At 43.6% G+C, this 12143-nt stretch overlaps 1 protein-coding gene across 1 annotated transcript in view; it reads left to right on the top strand.

The window, feature by feature from the left end:
• Window positions 1-12143, top strand: part of LOC117505783 — a 283549-nt gene that overhangs the window by 23091 nt on the left and 248315 nt on the right. Inside the window, 7 exon segments of the mRNA XM_034165323.1 lie at window positions 1562-2228; window positions 2303-2482; window positions 3948-3970; window positions 4087-4176; window positions 6490-6599; window positions 6681-6831; window positions 7294-7465. Coding sequence (XP_034021214.1) covers window positions 1562-2228; window positions 2303-2482; window positions 3948-3970; window positions 4087-4176; window positions 6490-6599; window positions 6681-6831; window positions 7294-7465 — 1393 coding nt within the window.

Genomic DNA, 12143 nt, shown 5'->3' with positions numbered 1-12143 from the left:
CTGAAGAAAACCATACACCCTGAGGCCGAAGGGTGTATGGTTAGACTCCGCGTCGTGCATTCAAACCGTATAATGCACGGCTTCTCGTTTAATTCTTACTTATAGATAGATAGATAAAACATTAGACTTTAAGGTTATAGAGGGAATGACAACTGTGGTGGATAATGTTCTTGAATGTTCATCAGTTGAAATCTGTAAGAAAAATAAAAACACAAATATTATTGTGAGCTGTATAAAGAGAACACCAGATTCTAGCATTGGAATTTTCAGTGAATGGATGGAAAGTATGTTTTCAAAACAAAACAGTTTTTTTATGTGCAAATTGGAACATTGACCTGTTAAATGCCAACAAATGAATTTATCAATACAATGTACAGTATGTGCTTCTTTTCCCAGAATCCCAAGAGCCAGTAGGATTACATCTACTTCTGCTACTCTCATTGACAACATATTTACAAATGGCATTGATAATAAGGCAATTAGTGGATTATTAATTAACGGCATTGGTGACCATCTCCCAGTATTTACAGTTAATAATATAAACCTTGGGAAAAAATAGAATACAGACGTGTAAAGACAGAGGAATCTATAAACGCACTAAGAAAAGACCTGTTGGAACACAATTGGGATACAATATATAATGATAACAATATTATGTTTACAATGAATTCTTAAAAATATTTACTTCATTATATGATAAACATTGTCCAATTAAGAAATACAACAAGAAACTGGCATATAATATCTCTCCATGGATGACAAGAGGGTTAAAAAATGCATTTAAAAAGAAGAATACACTGTACAGAGATTTTATTAGACAGAGATCTATAGAGGCAGAATGCAAATATAAAAACAAGTTAACTAATATTGTAAGAGCAAGTAAGAAAGATTATTATTAGAGGGCAATAAAAATAATATTAAACGAACGTGGAAGGTACTAAATAATGTTATAAGAAACAGCAATATGCACAATAGTTTACCTAAGTATTTTATTGATGAGGATATAGAAAATTATAACATGGATGTGCCTTGATATTCAAAATAAATCTTTCAAACAAACAACAAAAAGCAGTAAATAGACACACAACAAACATGTAGAATTTTAGGGTTTACAAATGATTTTGACCATTAAACTTTACTCAGTTTACCAGCAAAAAAAAATCTTAGAACTAAATTTTGCAGATGCTAATTGGTCCGCTGATGGTTTTCAAAGTTAGCTGAAGAGCTAGTCCGCTAGCAAAAAAAGTAATTAGCAGTTAGCAGATCAGCGGAACTGTGCCCACCACTGCCTGGTAGTGGATAGACGAGCTTAATTTGAAGTTGACGTTGAGGCTCTCGGCTGCACTCCGACTGTTTGATGTCCATGTTTTTGTTGTGAAGCGGGTTCGGGGTTGGTCATCAGTTGTGTTTTTCAGCAGCTGCCCATCTTTGTCCCATTCGTGTTTCTGAACCTGAACATGTCCTGTGGTGGTGGTTACGTGATGAAGTGTCCACAGGTGTTGATGTGTTGGAGATGTTTGCAGACTGCTGGTTTTAACTAAATTATTGTGGACATCCACAGAGCTGAAGGAGGGGAAACGCAAGACCACAGGATGGCGTCAGTCCACATCACGAAGAAAAACTAACCCAAAGCCTGAACACAAAGATGAACCCAGTCAAGGAAGGCAGAGTCCAGAGCCTGAACCCAGCCCTGATAGTGGCCCTGCTTTTCTTGATTTTACGTACCCAGATTCTAGCCCAAAACCAGGTCCTAGAGTTCGAGGTGAAGACAAAGTCGGTTATGTGCTTCCTGCTCAGCCTTCCTCCCCTAGACCAGCACATCTCCAGATGATTCCGGGCAGCTGCACTCCAGATTCCACATTGTGTCCTCTGCCCCCATCCCCAAACTGTAATCTATCTCACTGCGCTGTGTCCAGCCCCAGACCAGCCACTCAGCTTGTGGACGAAGACCAGCCTATCCTGAGCTGCAGCCCCTCCCTCACGGAAGCCATCTGCAGTACGTGCACTGTAATTGTCGAGACAGAAGGGGGTGGAGTCAGCGACAGGGTGGGCCTCATGGAGCAGAGTCCCGCCCTCAGTGCTTGCTCCAGCCCTCTATCCAGCTCCTGTTCCAGACTGGGCTTCAGTCCCAGGGAGGATGAAGACTCACTGTCCGCTCTCTTCCAAGGCTCGCTGTCTGAGGACTCACAGGGTTCACCCGCTCTGATCCCGGGACATGCCAAGAAGCGGTAAGAAGTCCTGTTCATACCTTCTCTGTTGTGTTGGACTGTGACATTAATGTCGCCGTCTGATTCTCCTCCAGTGTGAAGCAGTGTGCCTTCTGTTACCATGGCGACGGGCCTCCTCTGGGCCAGGGCCGCCTGCTGGTGTTCGGCCCGACGCCCGGCTACATCCCCTTACACATTCTGATCCGCCGAACCTCCGCTGACCGGGACAGCGACTGCCACAACCACTGCTTCCACGACAGCCAGGCCTCCTCCACGTTAGTGACCTCATCTACACCGTTTAACTCCACCCACTCCGCCATGCGTTCCGCTTAGAACACAGTTAGTCTTTATTATCTGTGGGTTTTGTCCAGGTGACTGTGATCTGGGATATATTAGCTTCTAGATTCTGTCCCTGTGACATCACAAGCCTCCTCCATGCAGATCTGTGGTCTTTTGTGTCCTTCATATCTTTCTCACATGCATGTGGCTCATTGTCCTCAAAGTCTGTGTTCTGAGTTCTGTTCTAGTTGTACTTGTGGATGAGGAGTGATTAAGTGGATGAACTTGCTGGTGTGTTTTGAACAGTGATGCCGGTAACGCGTTACTTGTAACGCGTTACTCTAATCTGACCACTTTTTTTAGTAACGAGTAATCTAACGCGTGAATCTTTCCAAATCAGTAATCAGATTAAAGTTACTTCTTCATGTCACTGTGCGTTACTATTATTTTTCATTGTGGGTCGATAGCAGCATTAAACTTGGTCTGTGGGCAGGAGGTCGGGGTTCGACTGAACTGCCCACTTTAAGCGAGCTGTGAGCTTTTCATCCGCGGTTTTTTGCAGCTGCTCGACTCGTCCTCACCTCTTAAAGCACGGTGATCAGCACACCTGCACTGAGCTTTACAAAGACATTTTTATACTTTTTTTCCTCCTTTATTTATAATTCTGAGCTGAGCCGCTCTGTATCTGGTCGTTAAAAACAGCTGATCCTCCGCGACGCGTCAACAACTAACACTATTTTCCACTCAAATGCACCTAAACTCTCTTTCTGAGGACCACATGATGTGAAAACACAATAAAACTTTCTTACCTGTAAATCTGGTCACGTTTTCTGCATAAATAAATGTTATCCATTCTTTGTGCTCAAACGCCAAAGTAGGGGCGAATCCAGATGGAATGGGGGCGTGGGGGAGGGATGTGCCCCCCCACACAACACCCCTAGATTAAAGGTCCAGTTTTGAAGCCTTTTTTTTACTACAACTACTAATACTACTTAAAATAATATTAATTTCGACAAGTAAAATATTTAGAGAGAATTTAAATGTTAGAAAAATGCTAGAATGAATTTAATAGTTACATTTATAAACAATGTAGGTTAGAAATGGCAAGTTTTACTGTTACAGTGCTGTCAACAGTTAAATATGAGGTCAAGAAAGAGGTCTTTATTTTACTTTTTATAAAACAAGTATTTATTTTCATTGAAGTCAAGAAAGGGTGACTATAAAGTAACTTTTGGCAAAACAGGTATCATTGTCATGTTGAGGTGGCAGAGGGTTGTTGTCGGCAGCTGGGAAAAGTAACTAAAAAAGTAACTAGTAATCTAACTTAGTTACTTTTACAATTGAGTAATCAGTAAAGTAACTAAGTTACTTTTTCAAGGAGTAATCAGTAATTGGATTACTTTTTCAAAGTAACTGTGGCAACACTGGTTTTGAACTAATCTGTGGTCCTGTTTTTTTTAGATGCAGCAGTCCAGATCAGTGTGGTGAGTACTGAGATTCTCAGATCTGTTCAGAGTTTGTATTCGTGATTACGTCCCGTCACTCTTATTGTTCAGTGGTGGCGGTGGTGATTGTGATGATGTCCAAACCTTCTTTTCAGAGGCTGAGTCTTCCTCAGAGTTCCTCGAGCAGCTTGGGCCTATTGGCCTTCCTCATGACATCAGCATCCAGTCACTGTTCGACGCCACCGGTAAGACCTTTAAATCAGTACGTGACACTGATTCAGATGAATATACGAGGTCTATTAGAAAAGAAACCGACCTTTTTATTTTTTCAAAAACCATATGGATTTGAATCACGTGTGATTGCGTCAGATAAGCTTGAACCCTCGTGCGCATGCGTGAGTTTTTTCACGCCTGTCGGTTGCGTCATTCGCCTGTGAGCAGGCTTTGAGTGAGGAGTGGTCCACCCCCTCGGTGGATTTTCATTGTCAGGAAATGGCGGAATGATTTGGGCTTTTTTTCCATCAGAATTTTTTCAGAAACTGTTAGAGACTGGCAGCTGGAAACCATTAGAAAAATTTATCTGGATTTCGGTGAAAATTTTACGGGCTTCACAGAGAATAAGGATTGTTACTACAGCTTTAAGGATGGCTTTAAGGACGCTCGGCGCGCCGCGCTCCGTGCCCCCATCGAGAGCCACAAACCACCGGATCATTTCTAAACGGATGGCTCTGTGGAGCTGGGACCGTCGTGTGCACTTTCTCTGGTTATCACAAGAGCTGGACATCAACCATTTTTTTTCCGGCAGATCCTCACTCAAAGCCTGCTCACAGGCGAATGACGCAACAGACAGGCGTGGAAAAACTCACGCATGCGCACAAGGGTTCAAGCTTGTCTGACGCAATCACACGTGATTCAAATCCATATGGTTTTTGAAAAAAATAAAAAGGTCGGTTTCTTTTCTAATAGACTTTGTATCTCACAGATCATCTGCAAGTCCGACTTCTCACTCTGCTGTTCATGTGCGGTGGGTCGGTCTGTTTTCTTACCAGATCATGCAGAACGATCCTTCTGTTTCACATATGATCTTTGGCTCATTGTGGACTAGGGCTGGAACGATTAGTCGAGTAACTTGAATAATTCAATTACGAAACATGTTCGAGATAAATTCTGCCTTGAATTTTTTCCTCAAAGCAAATTTGCCACAGATTTCAACTGATGAACAGTTTAATGTTGTAGTACATATACCAGGCCGGTGTGTGGTGCTGCTACGTCCCCAGAAAACAAAAAAACAAAAGAAGACTTGAGCATAACAGCTAATCAATTAGCAACAATAGCTACACCTTTCCAATGCGACACACAGAGTAACAAAATAGCCTGTTAAGAGAAAGATGATCCACATTGATCATCTGAAATGGCCTTACTGCGCATTTAAAGCGAAGCAGTGTGTTTGTCTGTTTTTAAAACCACACAGTCCACACTACATGGGGAGGGACTGTTCGCCCGGCGGCCGGCTGCCTTCTCTCTGCCCGGTGTGAGGGGAGCCCCTCACACAGCTACAGCTCCGTCTCTGGCCACACTGACAAACTGTTTGTGAAAGAAGATCCTCTCAGCAATAGTCCACTCTTTCAACTGTGTTTTGCTTTTTAATTTTCGCTTTTTTTTTCTGTAACTTAAATAAAACAAAATAAAATAAACTGACTGCGAGACTGCATGTTCAACCTCCAGCTGAAATGCATCTGCTGAATCGCAGAGAAAGAGGGATTAAAAAATCAAGCAGGGACCCAGTCCACCAACCTTAAAAAAAAAAAAAAAAAAACTTAAAAATGGTTGAAAAACAAGACAGAAAGCCACATCCTATTGCCATTTCAGTAAAATGTCAAGACTTTGGTGCAGCGACATTGTGCCATTGCTTGGTAGGGAGAGCCCTGGACTATTAATGTTTAAAAACGCAAAAGTACTTTTTATCCGATTACTTGATTAATCGCCAGAATACTCAGTTAAGATAAGACTTTATTGATCTCACAGTGGAGAAATTCACGTTACGCTATCGATTACTAAAATAATCAATAGCTGCAGCCCTATTGTAGATGGTGCAGACAGAATAACCGTGATGATGCATAGACAGACAGACAGAGGAAATTGTGTGGCAGTCTTTGTTCCCATTCACACGAGTAAAAGTCACTACACATATTAAGAATACATATAAAATGTAGCAGTAAATAAACCACAAACAAAATCAAAGTGAAAGGAGTTCAGGCACAAGAGACGATGTCTGGGACACTTCCAGCTCCCTGCTCCTGCCTGGCGTGGCTGCATTATACAGCCTGATGGTGTGAGGGACTAAAGAGTTCTTCAGTCTCTCAGTGAGAGGAATCTGCAGCTCTCTGAGCTTCTCTGGTGGGAGAAGACCGGGTTCAGGGGGTGGCTGTGATTGGACGGGATCGCCCTGATCTTGCAGCGCATCGTCTGCTCCACCACCTTCTCCACACAGTCCAAGTGCAGCTGAGTTTGTGTGTGTGTGTGTGTGTGTGTGTGTGTGTGTGTGTGTGTGTGTGTAGGTCAGTGTTGCGCTCACTTCCTGTGTGCTGCCTGGTCAGACGGGGTGCGTTTTGGCGAGGGCCAGTCGCTGCTCTACGTGGACAAAGCCATCGATGCTGGAAGCAAGCAGGTGCGTCTGGTGACAGTATTGTGCTGTGTGCACCGGGGTTGTCTCGTTGACCTGAAGACCCGTGTCCTCTCACCTGTTCAGGTCTGCGTGTTCTGCCGTCGGCTCGGAGCATCGCTGCGTTGCTGGGAGAAAGGCTGTGGGCGGAGCTACCACTTTCCATGTGCTGCTGCTGCAGGAGCTCATCAGAACTGGAACCAGCGTCACACACTGTGCACCCGTCACATGCACACGGGTAAGAGCGTGCACAGAATGCACCAACACTAGCTGTGCACTGACGCCAATAACGATGTGGTTCACGTTACTTTTGTAAATAACCTCTGAGGAGATGGACAGGAAGAGAGAAGTCAGCCCTTTCACAATAAAGCAGTAGTAGTGGTTCCTGCTGGATCTTTGGTACCATGTGGAACCAAAAATAAAGGTGATATGGCAGATCTTTGGAGAGCATAGCTGTAGCCAGTCAGGGGTCATTAAAGGTCACACAGGGGCAGATCCTTTTTTGTCATTGTCAGTGATCATTTTCCATCCTGACATCGAGCTAAAACTAATTCTCGTCCAAAGTGTCGATATTACAGCTGACATCTTCTTTATCCGTTGTAAGGCGATAGAATGAAATGTGTAGTGTAGCAGCGGGAGCGCTGCGCTGAAAGGGAGGCCACACCCCTCCAGTCTCAGCCCCACCTCTCTCTCTCTCCAGCTTCCTCATCCTGCGCGGCGTGTTTGAACGTTGGTGATGTCGGCAGTCTACTGATGTGTTGTTGCTGCGGTAACTGTTACCATGGCAGCTGCCTGGATCCCCCGCTGGTGCCCTCCCCCTTGCGACGGGCCGGCTGGCAGTGTCCGGGGTGTCGAGTGTGTCACATCTGCAGGTAAACGTCAGGGACTTAAATTGTGTGTGTGTGTGTGTGTGTGTGTGTGTGTGTGTGTGTGTGTGTGTGTGTGTGTGTGTGTGTGTGTGTGTGTGTGTGTGTGTGTGTGTGTTGTGTGTGTGTGTGTGTGTGTGTGTGTGTGTGTGTGTGTGTGTGTGTGAGAGACATCACAAGTGTTGGTGGCCAAACCAAAGCCCCAAGGATCCCATTAACATACCAAAGCCTTTACTGCCACCTGCTGGCCCAGATTGTCATCCTGCAGCTCACTGAGGTGAAAGCAGGTTTTCCTCCTTTAAAAGTGACACAACAAAAACCACAGACTTGAACAAGGGTTGTGTAAAATGTCGCCAGGGTCATGAGTTTGGGCTGATGAAGGTGTTATTTATACATGATCTCTTTGCTTGCTTATTGATGATTTATTGGTGTTTCCAGTTGTAACTGAGAGGTCTCTCTCCTCCTGTGTCCTGTTAATGATGGACGCCACAACCGGACCAGAGCTCTCTGTTAAAGGAAACAAAGAGTCACAGAGCTGCACGGTAACGCTCGCCAGCTCAGCAATGCAGAGAGAACGAGTCGTGCACTGAGCCCTTAATGTGCCAAATTAATTTACAGTGGGATTTACAACAAAATATGGTCACAAGTCAATATGGTCATTGATGCAGCTGGACATTTTATTGTATTGACTGTTTTAGGGTCACTTAACGCTGATTCATTAATTTAACGTGTACGTTTCCTCTTGCTTTGCCTCGTGTGAGCAGGCAGGCAGCACTGCGGCTCCGCACACACACCACAGTGCATGTTTTCAAATGAACACCCCTCTTTGCATATGCAACAAGTGTGTTTTATTAATACAGAACGTTGGCAGTGTGCTGATGTGCGTCAGTCTCGCTGTTTACTAGCGTGGGGTCCATGCAATAATAACAGACAGTGCACCTGCAGTGAAAGCTTAAATAAATGTATATTTCACTCTCCTGTCCTTCAAATCTGCACCGTGTGTTTCTGATGGGTGGCATAGTGACGTAAACATCTTACTCTGGTGCTTTACACAGAAGTAAACACGTTTCTTTGTGTGTATTCTCTTCCTGCTCACACACTGCAGCCACCTGCTTCAGCACTCAGTTCTGAAGACATTTTTGCACATAGTACTGCTACTGATGATATTCTTAACAATGAGAATGATTAATGTTGCTCTGACTGCCTTTGTTTTACTGCCACAGTTCTGCATGAATCAGAATTGTGCAGAGCAGGTGGCTCAGTGGATCAGCAGCTAGACTTGGTTTTGAATTCTGCTTGTGCTGCCTGTTCGTGTCCTTGGACAAGACACTGAGGCGCTGTTCACATGGAGATGAGTTTAGGCATGTCCACAAAAGTTTTGAGTCATTTTGTCCTTGTTGAACTACCATTTTTGGACCCTGAAAATGCTACTTTTTGAAAGCTGGTCCCAGAGTGGACAAATCTCAAAATTCTGCCTTTGCATTTACGTGCACAACCAAGGTGCAACTTTTGTGAAATGATGTCATAGCCCCACCTCTCTAACCTTAGCTTAAACCCATCCTCATGATGTCACATCTTTGTCTGGCAGCTCTCTGATACTGTACCCGAAACACCTCCATTATATCGGCATATTTGGATTGACGTTATTCCCAGTCAACATTCTCTTGTAGTTTAGTTGATATGCAGTGGCTTGCAAAAGTATTCAGTCCCTTGGTATTTCACACATTTTAATTTGTTTATGGGATTTCAAATACAAAAAGTAAATCAGGCTTCTCAATATAATTTTTTTAAAATTATCTTCCTTAAACTCAAACTCAAAGTAAAACTCTACAGCTTGATATAAATTAATTAAAAATATAGGATTTTATTAAAAAGACCTGAAAGTTCAGCTACAATTTGCCAGAAGGTACATCTGATATGCAAGCCAAGATTTAAGATAAGATAAACTTTATTGATCTCACAGAGGAGAAATTCATGTTCCTCTACTTGCACCCATTTTGCACCCACTCCTCCATACAGATCTTCTCCAGATCTTTCAGGTTTGGAGTTTCAGCTCCCTCGAAAGATTTTCTATTGAGTTCAGGTCTGGAGACTGGCCAGGCCACTCCAGGACCTTGAAATGCTTCTTACGGAGCCCCTCCTTAGTTGCCCTGGCTGTGTGTTTGGGGTCATTGTCATGCTGAAGACCCAGCCATGACCCATCTTCAATGCTCTTACTGAGGGAAGGAGGTTGTTTGCCAAAATCTCACAATACATGACCACATCCATCCTCCCTTCAATACGGTGCAGTCATCCTGTCCCCTTTGCAGAAGAGCACCCCCAGAGTATGATGTTTCCACCCCCATGCTTCACGGTTGGGATGGTTTTCTTGGGGTTGTTCTCATCCTCTAAACATGGTAAGTGAAGTTGATTCCAAAAAGCTCTATTCTGGTCTCGTCTGACCACATGACCTTCTCCCATGCCTCCTCTGGATCATCTAGATGGTCACTGGTGAACTTCAAAAGGGCCTGGACATGTGCTGGCTTGAGCAGGGGGACCTTGCTGCCCTGCAGGATTTTAAACCATGACAGCATCATGTGTTACTAATGTAATCTTTGTGACTGTGGTCCCAGCTCTCTTCAGGTCATTGACCAGGTCCTCCTGTGTAGTTCTGAGCTTTCTAAGAATCATCCTTACCCCACAAAGTCAGATCTTGCATGGAATCCCAGACCGAGGGAGATTAACAGTCATCTTGTGTTTCTTCCACTTTCTAATACATAATCATAACAGTTGTTGTCTTCTACCAAGCTGCTTGCCTGTTGTCCTGTAGTCCATCCCAGCCTTGTGCAGGTCTACAGTTTTGTCCCTGGTGTCCTTAGACAGCTCTTTGGTCTTGGCTATGGTGGACAGGTTGGAGTGTGATGGATTGAGTGTGTGAACAGGTGTCTTTTATACAGGTAACAAGTTCAAACAGGTGCAATTAATACAGGTAAAGAGTGCAGAATAAGAGGGCTTCTTAAAGAAAAATTAACAGGTCTGTGAGAGACAGAATTCTTGCTGGTTGGTAGGTGGTCAAATACTTATTTGCAGCAGTAACATACAAATAAATTATTAAATAATCATACATTGTGATTTCTGGATTTTTTTTTTTTTTTTTTTTTTTTTTTTTTTTTTTTAGATTATGTCTCTCACAGTGGACATGCAGCTAAGATGAAAATTTCAGACCCCTCCATGATTTCTAAGTGGGAGAACTTGCAAAACTGCAGGGTGTTCAAATACTTATTTTCCTCACTGTATATACAGTGGTCCCTCGCAATAACGCAGTTCACCTTTCACGGCCTCACGGTTTCGCTGATTTTTTTTTTATTTATTTATTTATTTTCAGCGCATTGTATTCTGCGTCCTCATCAAGCAGGCCGGTCGCGGCACCGCGAAGGCAGAGTACACGCATTGTGTTTTGTGTGTGTCTGTTTATAAGAATCTTCTCGCCCAGAAGAAAAAAGAGCACCAACAACTACCCATAACTGTGTTCTTCACTTGGAAGAAGACACCTGCACCAAGGTGTCACTCAGTGGAAAAATCCGCGACAGTGGAGCGGGGCCACGACGAAGAGGCGCGGTCAGAGGAACTGTGAAATACTGGTGGGTCATTATTAATAATTTCTTATGTGTCCAACCTTGTAGGTTGATCTTTAAAATTAAATTCATTAGTTCTAAAAGCCATCATAATTATTTATAGGAAAACGTTCTATTTTTTCTTTCTACTAAGGTTTGAACTTTGAGTGTTTACACAGAAGACAAAAGTGAGAAAATGTTAATGCCTGTTGGGAAAAGTGTATAAAGTGTGTAGCGAGGGGTTTTACAGCCTTAAAACATCTATAATAATTGTAAAAACTAAGGCTGACTACTTCGCGGATTTCGCCTATCGCGGGCTATTTTTAGAACGTAACTCCCATGATAAACGAGGGACCACTGTGTGTGTGTGTGTGTGTGTGTGTGTGTGTGTATATATGTGTGTGTGTGTGTGTGTGTGTGTGTGTGTGTGTATATATGTGTGTGTGTGTGTGTGTGTGTGTGTGTGTATATATGTGTGTGTGTGTGTGTGTGTGTGTGTGTGTGTGTATATATGTGTGTGTATATATGTGTGTGTGTGTGTGTGTGTGTGTGTGTGTATGTGTGTGTGTGTGTGTGTGTGTGTGTGTGTGTGTGTGTGTGTGTGTGTGTGTGTGTGTATATGTGTGTGAGCACGCCTTGTGGGAGGTGTGGTCCAGCCCCCTCGTTGGAATTCCTTTGTCTGAGAAGTTGCTGAGAGACTGGCGCTTTGTTTGATCAAAATTTTTTTCTAAACCTGTGAGACACATCGAAGTGGACACGGTTCGAAAAATTCTGCTGGTTTTCGGTGAAAATTTTAACGGCTGATGAGAGATTTTGAAGTGATTCTGTTGCTTTAAGGACTTCCCACGGAGCGGGACGTCGCGCAGCGCTCTCAGGCGCCATCGTCAGCCTGTTTCAAGCTGAAAACCTCCACATTTAAGCCTCTGTTGACCCAGGACGTCGTGAGAGAACAGAGAAGTTTCAGAAGAAGTCAGTTTCAGCATTTTATCCGGATATTCCACTGTTAAACGAGATTTTTTTTAATGAAAGACGTGCGGGCGGATTCGCACGTCGGCTTGCAGCCGGCGCAGCACAGCAAGAAAAACACCTCC

This window comes from Thalassophryne amazonica, unplaced genomic scaffold (genome assembly GCF_902500255.1).
Source record: "Thalassophryne amazonica unplaced genomic scaffold, fThaAma1.1, whole genome shotgun sequence".
In the NCBI taxonomy this organism is placed as follows: Eukaryota; Metazoa; Chordata; class Actinopteri; order Batrachoidiformes; family Batrachoididae; genus Thalassophryne; species Thalassophryne amazonica.
This window is presented reverse-complemented; position numbering and strand designations above follow the sequence as displayed.